Here is a 26,588-nt window from a genome sequence, read left to right on the forward strand (position 1 = left end):
AAATACGTTATGCGAAAAAACAAAAATATTGTTCCTTGAGAAACATAACGCCAGGATACAGGGTGGGCACGCTTTCGGTATTTATACAGGGCGTTTCAGCGCACACTGTCGAAAATGTTAAAAGTTGCCTGTGGTAAATAGCAGAATTCCAGCTCATGGGCTGGTCTACCGGCCATTGTTGTATATGAATTGTAGCGAAGAGAACCACTGCGGGGGCGTGAACTGTTCGGTTGATAACAAGCATTTGGTTTCTTTAATCGAGTACGGGGGGTTGGAGACCTCTCGTGCAGTTGGTCTTGATAGCAGTCTGAATTTACATTTGCCACCCTTAACATGTCGAGGGCCACGCTCACTGACGCCACACTGTTCCATATTACTTGCGTTCTGGATTAAGTTTAGTACTTTGCCGCACATCTTCAGTGCACGACGCATCTGGCGCAGGTTGATGAGCATAAAGGTCACTTATGGAGCTTCCAATGCGAAAATCCCACGGGGAGCCACACTGAGCTTATTTACCACATCCTTACGTTCTTGACAAAACAGGCCTTGAGACATGATTCAAATCTAGTACCCCCGCCACACGGGCAAACTTGAGTGCACTTTGAGCGAGTGCATCCGCTAGTGTCATTCGGAGCGATCAAGGCAGAAAGCTGGGCTAGTTGGTGCGTCATCATTATTCAAAAGACTAGCGCGAAAAGCGCTCGTCCTGTCGTCTTCTCTGTCTTTGTCCCTGCTATTTTGCGCTAGTCTTTTGAATAATGAAGTCATTCGGAGGCTGCCACGCGGCAACGCCTAGGAACCTTACAGCAGAGCGCGCTTGTACGTCGACGACGGCGTTTAGCGAACACACTTCTCGGCGGCGAAGTGTGTAGCCTCGTTAGCAATGAGTAAAAAAAAAAAAAGTAATATTGAAAGCAGAGCCAGGAGTAATATTTAATAAGATTTTTTTTTCAAATTTCGAAGCTTACGAGGTAATGAAATGTGCCATACCGCACAAAAAAAAAAAAAGAAAAGACAGGAAATTACTTGTCGAGCTGTTTACAAATATATGATTTCTGTTCTGACTCCCGATGGCCATCGCCACCAGTTTGAAAGAACACCTTTCTTTCTCGTGTAGCAGCGCGCCGTCAAAATGAAACTCAGTGCACTGAAGTGCACTTGCTCAAAGTGCACTTTAGTTTGCCCGTGTAACAGGGCTTTTATATTATCTGTCTGTATAGAGCAGGCTTAAGTTCGCGAAAGCATTCGTTTCAGAGATCGTGAGTTCATTTTAACAGGTATGTCTTCTTTCTTTCTTTTTCTATTTTTTCTAAAGAAAACTTTTAAGAAGGCACCTGTGGCAGATAGGAGAACTCAACTGCCTGAGGTATTCCATGAGGGCGACAGAAATTGCACGAGAAATTACAATAAATGTTGGCTAACTAGCAGAATTTCATTACAACATTCCATCTAATCACTTTAGGGTACATGTACGTTGAGGTCGATGAATGCAATGCGGCGAGTTCTCAAGGCATGTCTACTTGTAAAAGATCTTTGAAGCTAGCATCGGTCTTGAGATAACAGGCGTTGAACTTGAGACCAAACGTACTGTTGTTTCACTTACTCTTCTTTTTACGAAACTCCTTCTTGAGCAGTGCCGGCCACATTTAACTGCAACAGTGATGCATTTTGTAGAACAATTTCAGATTGCGTATCTCGAAACTAACGCCACCCTCCGAAATCTTTCCGAGTGAAGTGGTCTTGCGAATTCACTGACTCCAATTTGTAAACTGCAATACGGGCCATAAAGCGATTAGTTTGATATTTACTGAGTGACATATTGTTAATTAGTCAATTGTACGTTTACATTTCTCGTGTGCTAGCAATGTCCGCTTTTACAAATGCTCCACATGAAAGGGCGAAATTTTGGTAGTGCCACAGTCAACTTAAAAGAAAGAAAGAATTGCTAAGGAAAAGGAGTACCTGGTATTGCACTGCATAACACGGTAAAAGTTTGTATCGTGGAGTATGGCTTTTAACCAGTAATGTCGTGGATGACATTCCAGCCTTATATATAGCGTTGTGATTGCACAGTCCGAAGTGCTGCTCTAGCGCACCCCTGAGTGAAGCATTAAATCCACAAAAAATACAATATTGCATATTTACCTTTGTAAAGCGCACCCTTCTTTAAGCCCTCCGCATTTAGAGAGCGAAAGTGAAAAAAAAAAGTATTTCACTAAGCAGCACTCTCAAACGGTACATAGCGTAAGTGGCTCAGGCCCGCACCCTCTAAAAAAAATTGAGAAGGAAAAGTTGCGGGTCTTATTCGGGTAAATGCGATATTCGGTTGCCACTAGGAAATGTTAGGAGGACGGTGAAGTTTAGTAGCTATTGGAAGAGCTGTAATGGGACACCAGCCAGCCTATTCGACCGGTTCGAATCCCTATACGTGTCATCCTCGCCATGCCGCTGCCATCATTGTACTCATAGTACTCCCTTCTCCGCTACGAACGGAATGCAAACTCTACTTGGTGATATCGAGAACGTTCTGCGTCACCGCACAAACTATACCACCGCGCGTTTAAAGTAATTTAGCCTTTTTGTTACATTTACGTCAGTCAGGACTTATAGACATTCTTAGACCTTTTGTTGTGGTGATCGGGGCTTGATTTATTCACTTATTCCTGTAACTGTTTATCTTTGTCTTCTTGTTTTTTGCTTACATGCTTCTCCTCATGTCACTTTCAACATTTCATCTAAAGTAGCAAGCCCTGTGTATAGCATAGCTGACATGTCCAGGTTCTACGGTGAGTCTTGAGAGTGGTTCTGTAACATTTATGTTGACCATTCCAGATCTTGTACACAATGCTGGTCGCTACAGGGGGATCCCACGTCAGTTCTGTGTTCCACTCACCGGGTAAGAGAAAAAACTCTTTTCGCTTTAGAACGGAGAGAAGGCGGAAGTTTGCATTCTTACTGACAACATATGAAGTTCGCATTACAATTTGCATAAAGGCTTAGCATTACAGCATGCGCAGCAAGGTAAGTCTTCAGCTGTATAAAAAAGCTGAAGGCGAAGCCGCAGTGATAGGTCATCATGAGCGAAAAACTTAAACCATGAGTGTGCGGAGCACGAACGTGGAAATATTTCGAGCCCTTTTGTGACGGGGACATGCACGCGTGAAAATGTTTCATCTATCTTTTGCACATGCATAACGAGTGACGCAGAGGCTCTTGCTTTCCTAAAAAATACGCCGCCACTAACCTCAAACTTTATTGTTTCTTTCCAGTGGGATTCTCGTTGATTCTTTTGTTCTTGAGTTTCTGCGGACTGTGCGTCGTATTTTCCGTGTTGCTCCTCTTGGCCTTGATTATCGTAAGTCTTGCAGCAAACTCTGGTACTTTCGTGTTATTTGTTCATTGTTCTGTCTCCAGTTCATTGCATCTTTTCAGCGAGATCTTTATTTGAAAGTTAAAGTTTCCAGCATAAAAAAAAAAAGCACGAAGTACTGTGTTTAATGTCGCTCCTGCTCATGCGCTATGATAGGAGCGTTTAGGAACTGTTTATTGATAAGCGAATATTTCAAACCAAATTATGATCCTCGAATAATGCTTCATGTAGGTTACATATATTTAATGGCACGCCCAACAATGTTGAAACGCCGAGGATCACGAACACGCCTGACACATAATTGCCGTAAACGCATGTTTTTCCGTATAAAGACTTTCTGTGAGTTCTTGTACTATGTGTTTCTTCGTTCAGTTTCGCATTTTATGTGCATATCTACTAGATTACATTGCTGGGTACTTTGGGTGATGTGTGCCATCCGTTTTATTGCGAGATAAATATTGTCATTCTTATGTGTATTTCATAGCCATGTATCCTTTTCATCGTGATGGCGGTTACGTGATGTTCTTAAACGGCTTCAAGAATGTTTCTACGAGATAATGTCCAGTCTACCCTCTCTGACTATTCCGTTGTGGTAGCAACTTGTCTCGTTAGGCGTCCATTACGACCATTAGGGCATTGCGGACGACGACAAAGTAACAGCTATAAGAAACACCTGGATCTGTGTGTGCAGTCTCATTTTTTGTTTTATCTTTGTGCGCAACGTGCTATCTTTGTGCGCAACGTGCTATTCATACCCTTGGTATTCATAGCTATATCCTACTGGTCCTGCTACTTCCAACTTCACAACTTGAAGTGCCGCATTATGCCATTCATTCTTGCAGGAAAACCGCCTCTTGCTAATTCCTTGGTTAACTTTCGTGCCCATGACCACAGCGCTGGACGTTGCACTGTCACTGTATTTCATCAAGGACCTTGTAAGTCTGCGTTTTCTACACCATTCACTTCTATACTATACTGCAGGCCGCTACTTCGCCAGTGATATTTGTATTTGAGAAAAACGTAGTTCTTCCTGTCTTTCTTTCCCTCTCTCTTTCTCTCTCTCTCTTTCTTTCCTTCATTACGTTCGAGGGCATTGTGCATCTTATTACGTCATGCCCCATATGGCTGTGGTTATGTTCGTTGCTGTAATGGTCCTTTGGTAGTAAACGTATACTCGCAAGCATTTTTTTTCTTTCTAAAGCCTAGGTACGCAGGCTGAAATCAGGTGATACAGCTCACGTGCGCCTGCTCACCCAGTACAACCCACTGAGTCAATTGCACGACTGTGCTAGAAGAAACTGAAATGTTTTGCCGATGCCAGGTTCGCTAAACGTTTGCTCGTTAGTGTACAGAGCTCGGGGATCATATTCCCGATCGATCATTTTCGAGGATATCGCTTTTTACTGCGTGTTGATTGGCTACGCGACCGCGAGGGGGCTCGCTGCTCGAGCGACGCGTCGCGCCGGGTGCTATTTCAAACAAAAGCGCGAATATCCCTCAAAGGGATCGACCGACAAACCTAGCCGGTATACGGGTGTCGTACGTCATTGGGGAGTTTTAGGTTGTTCGTCAACGTGAGCAGCACTGTTGGTGGTGCCATACGAGGGCACCGAGTTTAACCATGGAAGATAGAGAACTATTATTGCAGTAATCAATCCTATTCTACTCAGCTGCTCGTAGAAGAATTAGCTACAAGAAGGTTACGACGCAGCCTATCTTTTATTGTTCTTAGTCGAGAACACCAATATACGAGGCCAGTAAAATGAAAACCGCAAGTGCTTTTCTTTAATTATTTATTGAATACGCGCGGCACAAAGCTGTATTACTTTTCGACATCATCTCTCTCAAGTTCAATGCAAGTTTACCAGCGCTTGCAAAGTGTCTGTATTCCCGCAGAAAAGAATTCGTTTGGGGAGTTTGCGCAACCACTCGTACAGCGCGTGGCGTACTTCATCCGGATGAAACTTCTTGCCGTCCGAGGCTTCTTTCATTAGTTCGAAAATATGGAAGTATATATGCTAACATATATGCTGACTTATCTGCTAAAATATGTATACTAATTGTATATGCTAAATATATGCTAAATATATGCTCAAAAAGTGTGCTTTAGAGAGCACAACTCGGGACGCGGCAAATCAACGAACGAAACGCAGAGGGAAAGTAGCGGTAGTGCCCTATCTTCATAGAACAGCACATAGTCTTAAGAAAATGGCTAGCCGTGGGGACACAAAAGTGGTCTTTTCAGCGCCAGAAAACTCGCGAAAATATGTCTGTTAACGGACCCATACCGTAAGCCAGCTGTCGGATGCTCAACGAATCATCGTAAAACACCAGTGGGTTGCATAGAAACTGCTGTTCACGAGCTTCCGCTGTCCTGTGGGAAAAATACATCGGACAGAGAGGAACGGGTCTTAATGATCGGTTACGAGAACATATATAGTATAAACGTGAGAAATAAGCAATACGGTCATCTGTCAACTCACATTCAGGAATGGAGCTGTGCGCCGGTGTATGGCTCCTGCCATGTTCTTGCGAAGCACAAAGATAAAGGTGTGCGATATATTATTGAGTCTCAGGCTATCTGTCGGAATAGTGATTCTTGTGTTAGGGACCCTTCGGTCGACTTGTTAGGTAAGGAGAGGGCTTTTCTGGATGGTTAACATTTGGATGATGTAGCGCATTGTGGTGTCGTCTCCCTTCTGTCACTGTTAGCAGGCGCTAAATAAGCTTTCTTCTAAGGCAGTTAACGAACACGCCCAACAAATGGCAATAAAGAAGTCGCTCGGAGCAAGGTATGGCGAATATGGTGATTGCGGAAGACACTCAAACTTCAGGACTGTTATACTCTGACCTGTTGCAGCAGCCGTGTGGGGTCGTGCGTTGTCATGTTGCAACCTGATGACTACAGTTTACGGCATTTCGATTTGATTGCAGGTCGAAGATGATCTTTTAGGTGGTCAGAGTATGATTTACGAGCTACAGTGGTGGTCCCTCGCCACGTGTAGTGCTCCAAGATGACGCCATTTTAGTCCCAGAACAGGGTCAGCATAACTTTCCCTGCTGATGGCTGTGTTTGGAACATTTTTGATTTGGGGTGAAGAGGCATCACTTCCGCTCTCTCTATTTGTGGTTGCTGCTATACGTAAACCCAGGTTTCGTCCCCGGTGACGATTCTGCGCCGCAAAAACGGTTCGCACGCACGCATAACCACGTCTCTGGTTCAATTCAGGAGCCAGATGCCGGTTTACCCACCTTGCACGCAGTTTCAGAGCACGCGAAGCCGAAACAGGGAAGCTGCAGTGAGCGCAGAGCCGCGGCCCTCGAGGCGACCTTCGGCTTACGTCAGCCAACAGTGGTGGCTTGGCGCTCGGTGCTCCTCGCTATCACAGCGCGATATCGGCGGGTAAACCCATTTTTTTCAGATCCAAAAGTTGATATGGTTAGTATGGACAGCTCGCCTAAATTTCCCAATTATGCTGAAATCCCTGCCGCTAAATGGTTAAAACTTAATTAAGTGACTTTCGCTAATTAGCGACTAATTATCCCGTATAACCAGTCACTCCGTGGTCGCCACCACTGACGGCATGCCCTTGACGGAGCCGTCCTTTTATTTCGGAGCGGCTGTTTTTAAACATTACACAAAATCTTCGTAGAAACACCCCGTATAGCTTTGGACCACCGAAGCTCCATAGTAACCAAACCTATATACAGCTATGAAGCTTACGAACACCAAAGGTATATATAGCCTTATAGAGATATAGCTCAGTATACGGTTGGATGGATCAAAAAACTTTCCCTTTCATGTTTATACCTTGCGGGATTCCGCAGATCTCATTTGCAATAATAAGAAATTTGAGCTCTGTACGTGTCTTGCCGCGCTGTTGGTGGCCTTTCTTGTTCCACGATAATCTTGAGATAGTTTGGAACGAACGAAGACATTGGTAATTTTGTCATGTTTGTACCTATATTGTGTCCAGTCAAATACGTGCTGATGAAAGTCTACGCTTGTATATGGCTATAATATTATAACTAACGCGTCTTTATGAGTGGGACTTGACAAATGACCTTGAGGAACGGGCTGGTGTTGGCATCATTGTGATCTCCATTAGATGTGAAGTGGGAGCCATTCAACATGTGCCATTATTTAAAACTTTTCCATAACTTAGTCTCGGACCGTTCCGCAGAATGAATTTAACCTTAATGATGGTACGGACCTGACTCCGAAGTAACCATTATCGCAGCTGTCATACAGTGTTTAGAGCTTGATTTTTCGAAACTGCGCGAAAAAAAATGAAAAGAAACACGGGGGCAAGAACAGACATCCGCGTTTGTCGGGTGCTATCCTGTGTTTTCGCGCAGTTTCCAAGACGTCAAGTAATAAGTACCAGCAAGCTTGGCTTAAAAACCTGTTTCCGTGTTTATAGCATTGAGAACACAACAGCAAATTTGATAAGGCCTATACGACTAAGAAGTCAATAAGTGGAGCACGACGTATCGCAACTCGAGGTAGTTTATCTAAAACCCCCATAGTAATGAACGCAAATAGTTCGCATTTAGGAAGGTTCTTCTTACACAGACACATGCATACATCCTTTCTGTTTGAGTCCTTGTGTGGTTTTCATAGACAACAACCAGTCTATGTAACATACTTTGTTGGGAAGTTTCAGAAATATGAGACCCAACGTTAGAGAGCGCAATCCACCGGACACATAATCATATGTTAGTTTTGCGTCGCAAAACTAACATATGATTGTGAGGCACGCCGCAGTGGAGGATTAATGGTTAATTTTGACAACCTTGGTTTATTTTACATAAACATAACGCGCGGTATAGACGGTGTTTTTTTTATTTCGCGCACCGTGAAATGCGGTGGCCATGGACGAAATTTGAGCCCTCGCCCACAGGCTTAGCCGTGCCACACCAAAGCAAGTACGCCACCACGGCGGATAAGGGTACAAAAGAACGCAGAAGGCCTATAATAGAGTTTGGGTTTTTGCGTACGCTAAGCCCCTTTGGGTGTACGCTATTTGTAAAACTCCCTACTAATTAACAAAACTAGCTCGGCGAAGATATGCTCAACATCCATGAAGGTACATGAAAGGCATAGGTAACGTCTACCTGCAGATTGCATTCACCTTCAGGTGGCTGCACAGTTTTTCCTGACAACAACGTACTTCATTTTCGAATGAGAAGTCGCGTTTCGCTTGTCGTGCGCACTGTTATAAGTATATGCATTTTGCACTGTGCTTCTGTAATTATTTTTTATTCCCCCCCTCCCCCACTTTACGGCATTCGCACTGAGCGAACCACAAAGTCCAAACATGCATTGTTTCTCTTCTATTTTTCAGAAAGTCAACGCTTTTGTGATCGTCATGTACATCGTGGACTACACATTGAGTTTCATCAACGTAAGTTTCCACAAGCTAAGCCACCATAAGTGCACGAACTGTGATACATGGAGGACAGCAATGGAATTCTGATTCACTTCTTAAAGCCAGCCTGTTGCTTTTTCTGCATATGCTTAAGCTTTGTTTCGAAGACGAGATCGTCCTTAGCGAGTTCATCTCGAAGTGGGGTTCGTGGGATCTGGGCATTCGTCTAGTAAATTAGACAATTTGATGCCTTCTAGAGCACGTAGGACGAGGAAAAAAGCGCACCAAGCTAGCGTGGAGCTGTATACGGAGCAGTTACAGTGAGTAATTAGCTCAAAAAGGCCGAAATCAAACCAGACGCGCTAGTTCAGACTGGGCGCACCTAAAACGGGACACAGAAGAGTGCCTCTACTCAACGAAAAATTTGGGCTGGTACCTGACATAGTGCAATATGAGATGTGAGACGATTCCGAAGGCAGACAATTTAAAAGAGAAGGAAAGTAAAGACAAGTAAATGTTTAACAAACGTTTTATGTAGGAGTAAGATGGTACAAAAACTGGGTGAAGTGGTGTAGGTGAAGTTAAGGTCACTAAACAGCGGTTGGCATCGAAGAAAGAAAGGCAAGGTCTTATGGAGGCTCCAAGCTTCCCTCCTGAATAACATACGTGGAAAAAACATGAAACAGCAGACCGCATCGTACAATAGTGCGCCCTGGGAGACCTTGCTTTCCTTTCGATGCCAAGCGACTCGTGTCGACAGGCGGTCGCATATCGTGACGTTTGTGTTCGTCATTAATCAAATGTCAACCTGCTGTCAACAAATAGTTGCCGCATTGTTGACAAAACAACAACGGCACTAAAGGCGCCATCCCGGCACGCCTTTATAGTGATAACAGTAGCAGCTTGCAGCTTATAGCAGCTTATATCGGCTTATTGCTTTAGCAGTTTACAGCTTATAGCAGCTTAGCAGCTTATATCGCCAACAGCGGCAACGCTGTGCGGCGATATAACGTGGCGGGAAACGCTCACCTCGACGAATGCTCCGACGGCAGGGCTCGGAGCACCCGAGAGCGCTCGAGGCGGGAGAACGATGGAAAAGAACCACTCGAACGCAAGTTGCTTTTTCAACCAGTCGAAGAGAAGACTATACTGGCGAGAGTGGTCAAGACACTGCCTAATTAGAAAAGCGAAATTGTGTAGTACGCCTAACAGAAATGCCACAAGCTGAACACAAATGCACAGAAAAAAGAAAGAATACCTACCTCCAAATTCACTCCACTTGCCGACTCCACTGAATCCGACTCAACCGACCTGCAAGGTTAGCGTATAGTCGAACTTTCGTGTCCCACAAAAACGAACGGTGGTGCTCGTCAGGGGTGACATTCGACGAAATTGGTACACCATGCGGGTCTTCTACGTATGGTGTATTCAACCGGCCGCCTCCACCCTCTCAGTTAGGGTAGATCAGGTGCGACGTTCCCCGAACTCGGAGGACGAGAATGAGAACGCAATCCTAACGTGCTACTTGCTTTCGGAGGAGCAAACCGGCCGATGCGAAATCCCGTTACTTCGTTTAGCCAAAGCTCCCGGCATCGGCGGAAGAAACGGCGGACGTGCCTATGTGACGAGCACCAATCGGTTCAGACGCCCAGCAGACAGTGGACTAGGTTGCCTAGGTTACGGTGGACCGTCGCCAACAGCGGCAACGATGTGCGGCGATATAACGTGGCGGGAAACGCTCACCTCGACGAATGCTCCGACGGCAGGGCTCGGAGCACCCGAAAGCGCTCGAGGCGGGAGAACGATGGAAAAGAACCACTCGAACGCAAGTTGCTTTTTCAACCAGTCGAAGAGAAGACTACTGGCGAGAGTGGTCAAGACAGCCTAGAGCGCTCCGAAAAAACTAGTCGAAGATGCCATTAGAGCAATGTAAACGCACAGTGAGGGAAGCATCGAAAAACATCAATTTTTTCGGAGCTATCTATGAATTCGACTGTTCATATCGTAAAAGTGCTGTCTCGTTCGTTTTAAAACCGTGTGGTCCTTGCTGAAACAACTGAGCGTCTGTTCTAGTGAGGTGCGATGTCGGCAGTGCCGTCCGAGTTGGCATGACGCAGCGTCTCTGTGCGCAGACGGCGCAGACGGTCACGCGGAGATAGCGGCGGCGGCGGCTTGTGGTCTATGACACTGCAGTTCCGCCTCAAACAGCGACAAAAAAAAAAAGGCCTATTTTCTATCAATCTTCGACCTTTGACCACAAAAAGAGGGAACTTTTTTTCCACCATTTGAAATCAGGGTTTAGCCTTCACGTAAACGTGTACTATCCTGTGTGGAATATCGAATTCAACAGCCTCGTTGTTCCTGCCACCTTGTGGCACAAACGTTAACTAGAGATGACATAGAGCTATTATTCCAGTGACCTATTATATTTTGTCGGTATAAGGACATATTCGTTACTGTTCAGTCTCTTTTGTTTTTTTAAATATTTTTAGACGAGAAAACTCACGTAGCACAAGAACATTTCAAACGCGTGGTAGTTACGCAAAACGGCACAAGATGTCGATACCAACATTGCTACTGACAACCATGGCTTCAGCAACCCAGAAATACGTTCCATTTCTTATCTCCATCATCTTTCTGCCCCTTTACCAGCCACTTAAAGATCGCCCGAATTACTTCGGAGCATACGGTCCTGACGTATCGCCATCGCATCATAAGTGCCTTGAAGAATTTAGCGACCATGACAACAAAATAGGCGCTCTCTTTTTCGTTTCCTTTTTTTTAGAAGGTACTCGTGGGATGTTCGGGGTGTCCCCGTTTTTCTTTTTTTTTTTCTCATGTTATTTCTGTCATGCCGCCTGGCGGGTTTTCGAATTCTCACGTACGGGAAAAAGATCAAAGCTGTTGTAGAGCTGACACACACACACACACAAAAGTTAACTAATACTGTAGGCTGAAAGCTCTTGGCTTTTAAAATTGCGCGACTGCTTGGCGCTTGCTCTGAAGCTTTCAGCGCGAAGTGAGAAGTTCTGACTTGTTCTCTCTCTTCAGCAGCATTTGCACTACGGTCTCGCACTAGCACTGCCATATTTCCTTTTTTTTCTCGAACTTATCAGAAATGCGTGTAGTGCCAACAACGGTCTTTCGCCCACTAAAAGCTCCAGCAGGATTTCTAGCAGAGTTCTATTATTTTTATCTATTTTATTCATTGATGTTATCTTGTTTTATCAAGAAAGTAGGCGTTGCGGCGCACACCCGGAAAGGATGCTACTGGATGGATATCATTTGAAATTCTGAGTTCCTGCAACATTGGCATATTCCTCACATATCGCGCGATCATTTTTGTGTACGCACCTCTTCTCCTCTGTACTTCCTCTTTCTGCCGCTACATCAGTTTGTCGAAATATTGCTACCGAGCAGCTGCGTCTCTCTAGACTTATCAATGTCGTCAGGTAAAAGATCTTTCGACGAATACCTTTAGTGTGTTTTTCCCCCGTTCTTTATGGTTTGCAGCACTTCGCTCGTTCTCTTGAAGGAATGGCATGAGTGAGGAAGGAAAAACAGAACTATGCATATCAAGTAACCCGAGAGAGACTAAATGAGTTGATGAGAAACGATACTCAGGGTGTTCGAATGCTTATTGTTTTGCTCCGAGTCGTGGAATAGCCTTCACCGGAGGACTTTCGTGTTCTTGATCGCCTACGTTTCTGTGACGTATTTAGACCACCCGTAAAAGAAGGAGAGAACAGAAAAGCACCTCTACGGTGCAATTAAAAGAATAGAAAAACGCAAATCATATCGAATGAATTCAAATAAAACAAAATGTTTACTTCACATGAAAAGTGTTCCTCTATTCACAGTAATGTAATAGCATTTTTTGCGAACACTGGTGATATTACTGCGCTGACAAAAAGCTTGCACGAAAGTGACTAGGCCGGCACCAAGTTGATGCTCACAACGAAATTATTATTTTTTTGACGAGCGATATCGGCATATCAAGGAATGCAGAAATTTAACGTTATATATATAAAAAAGCATTCACTTTAGTTTGCTCAAACATTTACGCTAAGGTCTCGAATGAAAAAAAAATACCGGTTCGCTTCGGCTTCCGGTTCAGCATGCTCCGATTTCGTTCCGATTCAGTCCCGGTTCGGGGAAATAAAAAAAAAATATACAACGGTTCGAAAACCGGTTCGGCGTTGCCCAATTTATTCTGCCACGTGGTGATATGCTGCATAGTACTATCGATTTGTCCGCATGGCGCATGCGCAAGTTTCACCAAGAGGAGGCAGAAATTAGCGAATGAGTTGCACAGATACAGGAAAATTTTCACGCAGATAATGAGGTAATTAGAATCGCTGCGTTAGCGTAAGGTCTGCGTAGCTTCGACACTCGTTACTTTTGCACCAGCAGGGTCATTCATTTTCGCTTTGATTCATGTTTTTACTACGTTTACTGCATGACTGGTAGTGAGTGAACTGTGGCACGTGATCTATGTTGTCGAAGACCGCACCGGTGCACACAGCAGATACTACACAAACTGCAGTTTACAACCCCGGTTACCACTCGCTAAGGAGACGAAGGCATTAATTAGCGGCCACAGTGTTTATGGTTACAATAAGTCATGTAGCCGACCTCGTTGATATCTCTTCTCGGGAACATCCTCTTTTACTCTCTCTCTAGGTTTTTATCTAGTTTGTCTAGCTTCAGTAAGAAGTTTACCCGACAGCCTAATGTGGAGCGTCACGAGGAATGCTGATCCGCGGGGCCCCTGAAGCAACTTTCCCGCCGCGGAACACAACTGGCATGGCCGACTTCAGAAGTGCGAGTGTGTTTGCCGAGGTGGCCTTAGTTACCAGTACATACAGATCGTCCATCCCCGTTTTCACAGACAGCGCGACTCGTGAATCGTAACAATCTGCTAGTAGGGTTCGCCGATTGAGGAAGTTGGTATTCGAACTATTCTGCAAACTAGGGAACACCTGCTGTCGCCTTATGTGCTTGCACCGTTTCGTGTGGAACCGGTAACCGGTATTATTTTGTTTCGGTTCAGGTTTGGTTGGAGTGCAGGCACGTTCCAAATGCATTGACTCCGGTTCAGTTCTGCCCGAAATTGGAGTTAAGAGTGCGGTTCTCGGCTGGAATTCGACGTCGCTTCGACACCCGGATTTAAGCAGCATTTGGTAGAATATGCCCCAACATCTGGCTACAATGACGAGTTATGCAGTTCTGGAACTGCATACAATAGATTTAAGTAATCAAAGACGGGTACTTTGTGAGTGTAACATTCGGCATTTGCAACGTCAAAAACCGCCTTTTCAAAACGTCTGTGTAGTTTCGTCAAGTTACTATTACTGTTTCCCGCACCCTAGACCAAATGGCAGTACGTCAGCGTTGAAAAGAAACGTGCGCCATAAGGAATCAGCCCCTTAATTAGTGGGAGCGCCAAGCGAAAACGGAAAACATACCTACATTGCGAGATAGCTGACGGCAAACCGACTCTGCATGAAAATTCGCGGAAATAAATACGTGGAAATAAACACCGAGGGTCTTTACAGCCTAAACCATCTTTATTTTATCAGACACAAAAGTGAGGTTCAAGTTAGTAATTATCAGTTTGTTTCTGGTATGAAAAATAGTGCTTTTGTCTCACGGTCAAGGAGACAGGCACCTGTGACTTTCTTGGAAAGAAAATCTGTCTCTCAATGGTCAAGAAGTTTTCTTAACTTGACCTGTTTATTATCTTCAGAATATTATTGGCGTTTGCTACGAGCTAAGGTCAACTTAGCGTCGAAAAAAAAATAAGCTGGGATTATACGCTCCTCTGATTAACTTGCTCTGTCACACATGTTTCTAAGTTCTTAATTTTTAACGCATAGCTAGTAATAGGAAGGTTAGCAAAGTTAACACTGGTCGGCAACATCGTCGCACAAAACAAGAACTGACTTCAGTAAAACCCTGTCACCCTGGTCTACACGAAACACGACAGTCATGATCGCAGTGCATCATCATATCACACAACCATGAACAGGCCTCCTTGCAGGGCTCCTGCAACCATCATGTATGTCGTGGTCCGTGCAGTTTGGAATATATATATATATATATATATATGTATGATGAGCCCACGTCTGGACACTTGGGATTTTCACGCACTCTTGCAAGAGTACGCCAGCCGTACTACTGGCCCCGCCTTTCTCCCACGGTGAAGCGTTACGTGCCAAGCTGCCGTGAGTGTCAACGCCGGAAATCGCCGTCTTTGAAGCCCGGGGGGTTCCTGCAACCCATCGCACCACCTAGCGCGCCGTTTGATCAAATCGGTCTGGATCTTCTGGGACCCTTTCCCTTGTCAGCCAGCGGAAACAAGTGGATTATAGTCGCCACAGACTATCTAACACGCTACGCCGAGACGAAAGCTGTACAACGTGCCACCACCTACGAAGTTGCCCAGTTCTTTATCGATCAGATAGTCCTAAGACATGGTGCCCCATCACATGTCATCACCGACAGAGGAACTGCCTTTACGGCCCAACTGATAGCGGACATATTCGCGCTGAGCTGCACGCAGCATCGCAAGGCCACTGCCTATCATCCGCAGACCACCGGACTGACGGAACGGCTACACAAAACCATTGCTGACATGCTGTCTATGTATGTAGACGTCCACCATAAAACATGGGATCAAGTCCTTCCGTACGTGACATTCGCGTACAACACCGCCATTCAGGAAACAACACGCTTCACACCGTTCCGTCTTGTCTACGGGCGCGAAGTCCAGACCACGCTAGACGCAATGCTCCCGCTCGACACCGACACATCACTTACTTCCGACGCCGAGCAACTTACTCAACACGCCGAGGAAGCTCGTCAACTCGCGCGCATAAACATCACGACGCAGCAGTGTGCAGACGCGCGACGCTACAACCTTCGACATCGGCAAGTCGAATACCAGCCAGGTGACCAAGTCTGGGTGTGGACTCCAATTCGTCGCCAGGGGTTGTCTGAGAAGTTGCTGAGTAGATACTTTGGACCGTACAAAGTGATACGCCGCGTTAGTGAAGTGAACTATGAGGTCATTCCCGATGGTGCCGCGTCGCCTCGGCGTCGACAGCACCACTCAGAGATAGTGCATGTTGTTCGCCTCAAACCGTATTTCGCGCGTTAAGGCGGCGCCAACTGATCTCATACGACTACCACACTTCCACTTTCTTTTAGTAAGCATCGTAGTTTAGTAAGCATTGGGTCGATGCTTTTCTTTTGGCGGGGGGATAATGCCGCTAGTTGTCACGCGCCAGCGCTGAAAAAGAAGTGACTTGAACGCGCGCTCGGCAAGAGGTGGGCGCTAAAGAAGAAGAAGCAGAGGCTAAGGACGCCAGCTTGAGTTTTTGTGTACGCCATCTTGTACAACTGTCTGTCTCGCCGACGCCGGGTACATCTTCAATTGTCTTTTCGTGACAATATATATATATATATATATATATATATATATATATATATATATATATATATATATATATATATATATATATATATATATATATATATATATATATATATATATATATATATGTAGATAGAGAGAGAGAGAGAGAGAGAGAGAGAGAGATGGCTTGGAAACAGTGCCTTGCGGTGGCACCTTCTACTCCCCACCGCAAGGGAAACAAGAAAACAAAGCACAGCAATCCCCTCAGCAAGAATTCTGAAGGCGTTCTTTAAGAACACATGTTTACAATCAAGGTTCTGCATTCAATTAAAGGAAAACTAGCACGAGAGTAGACGAACATGCAAACAAGCGCTGTTATAAGGATAAATTGACCTTGAAGAAACAGAAAACATCACTTCCGGCTTTCAAATTGAAATTTTTTGGGAAAAGCAAACATATTAGGTTATAACTGAATGCGTCATGTTTGACCCCACTATTACATTGTATTAGAATACACGGGATTTCATAGTATGTTGCATGTATGTGGCTTAAGTCAGGCTTCGTTATATGTTTTTATATGTCATGCTGTGTAGATGTGGACTGACCTTATGCGCGTGTCCTTCCTCTTTTGTGCACTTTATAATTCGTTTACAGAATTTTGTATGTCTCCTAGTGTCCTTTCTACTTCCTTCTGTGGGTACAACTGTGCAAACGGGACTACTGTTTGACTCACGCCAGTGCATATCACTTGTTCGAGCTTTCTTTTATTTTTTTTTTTGCTCCCCCCGCGAAAAGCATTGGCCAGTGCCAATAATGATGCCAACATCTCCTTTCAGTTAATATTAATTATAGTAATAATAATAAAAGGCGTGGCACGAACGTACGTATCAGATCAGAAACTAAAATTGACCTTATCTATAAGATGCCCATAAGCGGTACCCTCTACAATAGCAAAGCTTTTGCCAATTTAGGTCCCTCCTAGTTTATCTTTAACGCGGAGCCGGCGAAAGGCACAGTGAGCAACAAAAAATTACGATTACTGATTAAGATAAAGCATGCGAACAAGTTGATCTCTATTTGAGTAAGATATGCATAAGATAACTTTAATCACTTCTCAGAATTAATTACCTTTCAAAGCGAGTTCAGCGCCCCGACGCAGACGGCGTGCGGGGCTGTTTTATGGTTGCCATTCGATAACGACCACGCTGACAGAAGCCTCCGTTGGCATTCACCGACACCGCACGAAAACCGCTGCGGAACCCAACCTAAAAACGCTCAGCTGTAAAGCATTTACAGATGAAAATACTTCTTCAATCTCGTAGAAGACAGTAACGTTGAAGTCAGAAACTTCTCATGGCAAGTGCACGGAATGCAATTTTCTTTTTCACATTGGCACAAACTTCAAGCAGTCCGGAATTGCGAGGAATTGCCAGCAGCGTTGCCAGGAATTCAACTTGGCATGTAGCTGAGTCTGCTAAATTAGGTATAGTTATGTTTCATCAACTACGGAATGCAGAATGGTGGCATGCTTTCTTCGAACGTCTCATCTCTGCCCTTGGCGCGTCGCTGGTAATTTGATGCAAAGTTAACAAGAGATAAAGCATTTATGATAGAAAAACGACCGTAATCAAGGAACAGGCTTGCCGCGTGTGCTTCGCGCTAATGACTTCGTACTTGCGTGTGTTTATCGTCATGCACACACATTACTCTCGCTCGGTTTCTTTGTCGCGGCGGACTAGGCTTGCGTAATAAATGACGTGGGAGTGGTCATATGCATATTAAGTGTGTGGTGGCGCCTGTAATTAGCAAAAGTAGATGGAGCATTCTTGGATCAACTCATAAACTTTTCTGTACGCCCTTCGGCCAGAAAAAAAAATATGAAACAAAGGTATCACCATTAACGCTAAGTATATCTAAAAAGGCCACCACTAATGGGCGGATGTAGATAAGCGATGTTACTATGATGATTTGTTTAATTATAGACGTGTTGGTGTGATACATGACACGCGCGCATTGCCTGCAGGTCTACTGCATACTTTGCGTGCTCTCCCAGTACCAAATGTACGCGCTGGAAAGGAGAACCACGGGCCAGGGAAGCCGTCCATCGGTGAGTTGTCTTGAGTAGAAGAAACAAATAGAGAGAAAAGCCTGGGACAGCGGCATTCCGGAAGTACTGAATTTGTTTAAAGCAATTAAAATTGTATGGTTGAACGTCCCGAAGCGGCACAGTGGCGTTCAAGAGACGCCGTAGCAGGGGTCCACGTTTTCATATTGGTCACCTGAAGCCTTAGCACGTCAGTGTTCTTAAATCCTGATGAGCCAAAAATGGCTACGTAATCAAACTGCGCTGTCGCATTTTCTTTCGTTTCATATTCACGTCTTATCACCGTTCGCAGAAAGCGGGCAATACTGGCGACAGCGGAATGGTATAGCGTCATGCGAAGCAATGACGAAGCACAAATAGAGTGAAATATAAAGAAAATTTTTACGTGAAGCGGCCCTGGCGTTCCCTGAACGCCACGTTTCTTTTCTTTTACCTCCGCTTCAATTGGAATGCGGTGTCGAGCATCATAATCGAACCGACCGCGATGGCTTTGTGGCTAAGGCGCTGCGCTGCCGAGCCCGAGGTCGAGGGTTCGATTCCCCGCAGAAGTGCCGGGCAATCGAACCCGCGACCTCGTGCTCAGCAGCGCAACGCCATAGCCACTAAGCCATCGCGATCGGTTTTTATTGGGAGCCTCCACGCGTTGTAATCGCAAGGGATTGTTGTTATGCATGTCTGATGTGTGTTCTGTTGTGAGAGTAAAGAGCGTTCCGCATGCGACTTTCTTTTGAAACATTCAAGGCATCGCGTGAAGAGTTAACGGCGCATTCAGTAATGCTCTACGGCAGCACACTTGCTAAAGGGCAAAGCGTCATGCTTCCTGCAGTACTTCAGAGGCGCACGTGAATTTTGGGGGTAGAGAAAAGAGTGAGAAAAACTTGCTTTCCGCGTCTAATGCGTTTTACGTACTAAGTGCGTCTCACTAAAGTCAATGATGTTTTACTATTGTTTTCTATGCGAGATAGGTGCATTCGTGAAGATCGTAAAGTGTAACACTGGGCCATTGAAGTAGTAAGACGAGCTTCGCAGTGTACTTACGATGACCCACTTGTAGCTACAGGAAATAAGCAAAATGTGGACAGCTGACGATAGCCAAGCTGTTAAACGAAATCTCTCGTAGATGCGCGCCAATCCCAGCAAGTCATACTTGAATTACAGCGAGGTGGTGTAAGACAGTTCTCACACCCTTTGGAAGTCCTTAGGGTGCGGCTCGCAAAGTCTACTCGAGACTTTGCGAGCGCCTCACGATATCCAGCGCAATTCCTTCCCCATACCCGAGCTTTTTTTCAGACGCTTTGTCGCATTCTAGCTTAGCACTTTTATGGCATCCTCTATGACCGACGCCCAACCCGCCGTGGTTGCTCAGTGGCTATGGTGTTGGGCTGCTGAGCACGAGGTCGCGGGATCGAATCCCGGCCACGGCGGCCGCATTTCGATGGGGGCGAAATGCGAAAACACCCGTGTGCTTAGATTTAGGTGCACGTTAAAGAACCCCAGGTGGTCAAAATTTCCGGAGTCCTCCACTACGGCGTGCCTCATAATCAGAAAGTGGTTTTGGCACGTAAAACCCCAAATATTATTATTATTATTATCATGACCGACGCCCATGTTGCGGTATTCTGCACAGGTTGTAACGACGTTGTCTGCGCCTTCCGCTGACCTGGTCACAAACGGCGGCTTCGGGGCTGCGATCCAAGCTCCATTGCTGGCTTTTGCTTGATTGACGTTCGATACTGAACACGCTGCCGAACGTCGCCCGCCTGCACTGCATTGCAACAGGAAAACCGTTCTGCGATTCCTCTTAAGAGGTTCGCATTAAAATTGGTGCAGCATACTATTATAGGGTTCGTAATAGCCGTGAATGATTATTCGATTAAGTGCCTCCCGCCGCAAAATGATTGTGCTAGCGTCCGTATTTGCTGGAACCGCTTATACGTTCACCACCATTACAAAATTAGTCAACGTGACGAAATTTGACAATGTCTGCAGAAAAGGCACTCCGTGTGTGCCTTTCCATCGAGCGATAATGGCCTGACCTTTCTGGAAGTGGCAAGCTGTCGGTTTTGGGGTCGGCTTCCGGTGATGGTGAGCTGCGTGGTTCGTGTGACTATAGCGAAGCGTGAACTATGACTAGGCAGTTGCCGAGTCAGGCAATGAGCGTACGGGTCTTGGAAAGCACGTTTGGGACCGCTCGGGTCGCTGCGCGCATGCGCGTAATGACGTGGAACTTCTCACTTCAGGAACTACGAGAAAACGCTGAAGATATAATTACGCATGACACAGCGCGCTGAAAACGACTGGATATTTTAGGACTCAGTAAGGGCTTTGCAAATCCTAAGTCACGCATTCGTATCAAAATCTTTAAAAAATACTTGTTTATGTTCGCTAATTAACCAGGTAATTTCTACAGAAAGGTCATCCCGGAGGCAGTAGATGAGTGATGACTGCACACTGTAGTTATCACAATCGTTTATTGTGCAAGTTTTATGCTTTTTAACACTTTGGCTGGTAACCTTGGACGCAAATTTTACGTTTAGCAACCTTTTCACAAACATATTGTCTTTCAAAATGTAATTCTAAAGTGAAGATTTCATTGCGAACCCTGACGAACTTCCTGACCATGGCTGCTGGCGGGCGTCGCTTGTCTTGCCGAATAGCTCAGACATAAAAAGAAAAAAAAATTCAGCCGCGTGGCCGATGGTGGCATGTAATCTCGCTCCTCCGGCACAGGAACCCTATGCTTTACTCATTCGGTCACAATGTGACGTTTATACTATTTAACGCGCGAACGCTATATAGCTAATTGAGATGAATTGCCACGAATTTCGCATTGCGTTGTACGAGTACGAGGGCGCACACGCCAGCGCGCCAGTTTCCTTTACACGCCGAAGACGCAGGAACGAAATGCGCAAATTTTAGTGTTCGATTAATCGCTTCAAGTGGATTACAATATGTGCGTTGTATCTGCCTAATTCTTGCACTATTTTTTTAAACACCGGTCCTTTTTTTTTCTGATGGCAAGCATTGTCGCTTGGACGTGACATCGACACTGGCGTCGCTTTCACGGGGCGTCAATTTTTTCCACAATCTTGTCAGAAGTATACAGGCTACTTCGAAAATGAGGACAGCTGCTGCTGAGATGTTTGGCCAAGCTCATCTAACGCTTCCGGCCGCCCACACAGCTATAATTTCATGGAGACAGGTAGCCTCGGCAGAAACCTCAATGACAGCCACACCCTGGTGACAGCTTTTGTGACACGACAAGCTCTTTCAAAGAAAGAAAGAAAGAAAGAAAGAAAGAAAGAAAGAAAGAAAGAAAGAAAGAAAGAAAGAAAGAAAGAAGGGTGTGCGTTCGCGTAGACGAAGTAGGAACATCCCATTAACAACTTGTAGCATTCCTCGGAGTGTCGAGCAGGACCATAGTCGGGACACGATGCGAAGATAAACAGCGCTACAGACAAAGACTCAAAAGCAGCAGATGACGCAGGTCAAGCCAGAGGCCAGAGAAGAGCTGACGACTGTCGCGGTCGTCTTTGAGTAAACGACGGAAGAGCTGATGCAGACGTAAAGAATGAAGCAGCCAGATCTACCATCTTGTCTTTTCTTTTGTGCCGGCGCCTGCGCTTGGATCGCCTGCAGTAAAAGAAAAATGCTGTCTTGGAGAGGAAGCTGTATCCTCAAGAGCTCATATATAATACATGGGGACGGAGAAATTGTTCTCCTCATCACCCACTGCACCAACTTTGTTAAGGTTTCGCGCCATAGAAAGTAAATGTCAGAGGCCGCCGCTTACAGTGAGTAAAGCTTTTATTTATTCTGTGAATCATTCTTTACAAAAAAGTATCGCATAAAAAAGATCTGAAGGATGAAGTTTACAACTGTGTCATTCAGCTAAAGAAGAACGATATCGCAATACTGTGTACTGCATCCCTAGAGACATTTAAAGCTGACAAAATTGAACATTGGTGTACTGAGAGATACTGAGAGCTCTGAGATACGTCGCAATATTGCTCGTAGGAATTTTATGAAATCCCTCGTAAGCATGATAAGAGTTTCTCGTAAGCTGAAAACTTACGTGCCATGCTAGAATAGCGGCTATGACGTTGCACTGCGAAGCGCTAGGTCGTGGGATCAAATCCCGGCCACGGAGGCAGCATTTCGACTAGGGCGAAATGCAAAAAACACCTGTGTAGTCGATATTTGGTGTTCGGTAAAGAAACCCAGGTGGTCAAAAATTAATCCGGAGTTCCCCACTACGGCTTTTTTCATAATCATATCGTGGTTTTGGCAGCTAAAAACCCAAGAATTAAATTTTTGTTAAAGCTGTAAATTTATACTGTATCGCATTTCTTGCGCTTTAGGTTCTCTAACAGGTGCATTTCATGGAACTGCGACATTTATTATTTATGCAGAATTACGTATTTGTAAACTTTGTGCCTGCATTTTCTTTATTTCTTTAACTTAGCAATCTTTGGTGATTTTCTCAAAGGAATTCGAAACCCCAAACCAAAATTTGTTTCCCGCAGTCGGTAAAATTAGATTTTTTATGCTACAGATTTTATTTAAACCGGTGCACCTATTGCCTAGTGAGAGTATCACTGCGTTACACGAGTGTTTGCACAGTGAAATTCGATTTGGCCTCAATTAAAGGGAGTAATTTATTTTTTTTGTAAATGGAGCAGCTACTAATGCTTGCTTTGCTAACTGCATAGCGTGATACTCCATGTCTTGCGTCAAAAATATGAAATAAAGGCTGATAGAAACAAGGAAATACACAGACAGCACATACAAAGACTAACGCTCGATCATCGGTCATCAATCAATGTTTGTTATAACGTCCTCAGCATGACGTAGTACATAAAGTGTTAATAGACGGTCTGAAGCGCAAGATTACCCTACGATGAAGGGCAAGTGGCATTATTTTTTCCCGCGAGGATTCTGAATATTTATTGGACAGGTGATTCGGCTCCCCATAAAGCTTCCTCGTGGCACGGAGCTACAGTGTTAATGGTGAGCCCAGTGGGTCGAAGTGTTATAAATTTCGCGCAGCCTATTGCGCTCCAGTTCGAATTTCTTTTGTGTTAACATATCGAATGGGACGGCTTCAGGCCATACGGCGTTTGAGCAATGGCGCTCTAGCGCAGCACTTGAGGACAACTTTTGCAAGACTAGGTCCTCCTGCAGCAAGCGCATCCCGCTCCTCTTCTTCCTGTACGTTTCGTTTCTAATGTTTGCGGCTTTGGAGGAGTTGTTCCTGACTTCCACATGTGGCTTTCCATACAACTATAAATTTCACCTTGTCCCCGATAACTCGAACAACCGCTTAAGATGAATTTGCCGGCTTGCAGTGGGACGAAGTGAAAATCAGAATTGCACAGTGGCGTTCAAGTGAAGACCACTGTTTGCTTATTTAAGTATTCGTTCAATTGGGTGACTGCAATTCCTAGGTCAACGTGAAGGCGTACATTGCAGTGTAGCGGTGCCGAAATCTGCAGTGCCGAGTCCGCGTATTTTTATCTGCACAACTGCTTCCCTCTGCTGCAGGCAACTCGAGTTTCACACAGTGTTTTCCCTCGCTTCTTTCCACGAACAAGCCGAAGGAGACGCAACCGAGACGACCGCACAGTGCGTCGGCAGGCGCTGCTGTTCCGCGCTACACGAATGGCAATAACCATGGCAACAGCCGCTGCACGCTCAGCCGCATAGCGTCGTGGCCCAGTCGGCGGATCTCCCGCAAGGCAGCCTTCCCACAGAGCGGAGCACGTGTTTCACCCTGCAGTTTCGTGGCCCTTACTGTTCCTGCTGCCACAGGGACCACCACTGCGACGGGTATGGTGGCTGTTTATTTTAAAGTTGTGCTGCACGGAAATGCGTCAAATTTGACTTGGTCTTTATAAACCGCGCAAACAATGTCCCAAAGCACCTGTATTGAAATGCTGGCGCGCCACTAATCGTGAGTCTGTGCGTCCACGCTTTACAAGTTACAGGGTATGTTACGCAGAAATAATTGCTTTTTTTTCTGTGTCATGCTTTGAAGATTGGTGCTGGTATGAAGTCTTTCTCTAATTGGGGAACTTTGTCAACTTACGCATTTAATTCTGTACTTTCTCCGACGTGATGCGACCCATGCCAGTCGACATCAAGGTGTCAGCATGCGATTATGGTTATTGAGAAAACAGTTGAGGTACCATTAGTACGAAGACTGTATAATGATTATGGCATGGGCCTCGCTCGGTTACTCACTCGTTCACAGTATGCTGTCTCTAGCGCAAATTATACGAACTTGCAGAGACCCGCACAGACGCCTTGCCGGCCATGCTTGCCCAACGAATACTCTCATGTTTGTGTTCGCGATGACGTGGCGATGGGGGTGGGATGTCCTATGATGCCAACAGGGTATTACGGCTAGCCATAATAATATTAAATGATATGAGCATCCCACCCTCATCCCCTTTGAAATCGGTGGTTAACGTGCCCAAATCTTGTCTTGCTTTTGTTGTTTTTCTTGGTATATATATATATATATATATATATATATATATATATATATATACGAAGCTACTTCATTCAACATAGAAAGCTTGGTTCATTGCGTGTTGTCCCTTTCTTTGCGCCACGCCACTAACCATGTCCCAACCTCTTACTAGTTAGTCTCTGCGATACATTCATTTACGCTTTTCCCGGAGTCATCGAAAACCAAAGCTGGATGCAAAGTGCAAAGATAGCTAAGCGGATAACAATGCCCTCTGCCGGCCGTTTGCCACCGCTTACCGTGTAATCTGGGCCTCTATTAAAAAACTGTTCGTAAGCTAAAGTGATTCGTAAAAACAAGTCTCATACAATCGTACCATTGAACACGCGTATAGTAGTGTATTATTCGAGGAAACCAGCCAGTGACACGTAGTTCGGTGCTACGATATATGCTGCTTTCCTAAGGAAAAAGAGAAAAGGAGCAGCATTTTGTAGACATTGCACAGAAGTTAATGAGAGCTACGATTTTAAATTTATGGCTTTAGTATATATAACAGGTATTGATTTGGGCATGTTGCTTGGGCATTACCCAAGCATATCCCTGTTCCTTCCTGTTTTGCGCTGGTTCCCCATCAATAATCCAGGATACTTACATCAGATAATTTTTTTATGGATAACTATGCATTCTTTTAAAATTTCTGAAGAAGCCTTGAAGAAATTTTGAATAGATAGTGCTCAGGGGCTACATTCGAGATGCTTTTCGTTCGTTCCCAAATCACAATTAATTGGCACAGGCTCTTATGAAATGTGCACTAACTCTACACGGTATATGGTGCCTGGTCTCCAATTCGCACTATGTGCTGTTTACCATTGGCAGGCTTCCTTCGCTAATCACAACTGGCTGGCGTCAGTTCTTAGCAACAGTTCTAGCGTAATAACTTTTCTTGTGACTACGAGCCGTGATGTTTGGAGCTCTGCACATATTAAACATACTAAGCGGACGCACCAGCGCACCCGCGAAAGTTTTGGCACAGGCAGTGAGCTGCACGCACGTGCAGTACGCAAACAGACGCAAACAAAGTTCTCGTAACGCCGCGCGAATTACAACTCCCACTAGATCCTTAATTTATGCTTCTGCAGTTGAGCTGGGCAATGTTGTCCTTCGTGGAGCCTCTATTGACAAAACAACTCTCATTTCCCGCCCGCAACCTCCCCGCCCCTTACTCTCTCCCCTGGACACATCCCAAGAGAGAAACGTTGCCACTGGGCACAGCAGTGCTGACGGTTGCTTGATTTTGTCTTGGGAAGTCAGCTCATTAGGTGCCTGCTTGTGCGATGTGTGGCAACGCTAAGTGTCAGCGCATGTTAGGCTCTCCTGCAAGGCTCGTTAGACGTGCTTCTCGCGTGACTGGCAGGTCCTCTGCTGGATGCCTCTTGCTCCCTGATGGGGCTCTCTATAGAAGATGTTTCCTTTCTCGAGGTCAGGCCGTGTCATACCTAAACAACCTTGGGTAAACGCTTGTGCCTGTACGTCCGCTCGTTGGCACCAGAATTAGGCGAGAAGGCAGCGCGCTCTTGAAGAAAGCGCTGCTCGTCGCCAGCGCTTTCTTACATCGGACAGCGCGCTAAGCACGCTGCTCGCATGAATAGCGCCTGACGAACGGGTGACGAGAGTACCAGATGTGTGCGTAGACTGCTTTCAGGGTTCTAACTGTCGACTGCCGGCGAAGCTTGCGTCGAACCTAGAACCCTCGCACACAAACACCGCATGCTCTTGGATTTGTTAAGCATCTTACGTAAAGAGAAAAGGAGAAAATAAAGGAAAGACTTGGAGAGAGGGGGCGGGGGTAA

The 26,588-nt window shown here is 45.3% G+C and overlaps 1 protein-coding gene across 1 annotated transcript in view; it reads left to right on the forward strand.

Moving 5' to 3' along the window:
- LOC142577741 (uncharacterized) overlaps positions 1-26,588 on the forward strand; it is a 48,772-nt gene that overhangs the window by 2,165 nt on the left and 20,019 nt on the right. The window contains exons 2-7 of the mRNA XM_075687194.1: positions 2,833-2,896; positions 3,270-3,355; positions 4,213-4,305; positions 8,719-8,778; positions 18,186-18,269; positions 23,861-24,095. Coding sequence (XP_075543309.1) covers positions 2,833-2,896; positions 3,270-3,355; positions 4,213-4,305; positions 8,719-8,778; positions 18,186-18,269; positions 23,861-24,095 — 622 coding nt within the window. The remainder of the gene's footprint in view (positions 1-2,832; positions 2,897-3,269; positions 3,356-4,212; positions 4,306-8,718; positions 8,779-18,185; positions 18,270-23,860; positions 24,096-26,588) is intronic.

Source organism: Dermacentor variabilis, chromosome 4 (genome assembly GCF_050947875.1).
Source record: "Dermacentor variabilis isolate Ectoservices chromosome 4, ASM5094787v1, whole genome shotgun sequence".
Classification (NCBI taxonomy): domain Eukaryota; kingdom Metazoa; phylum Arthropoda; class Arachnida; order Ixodida; family Ixodidae; genus Dermacentor; species Dermacentor variabilis.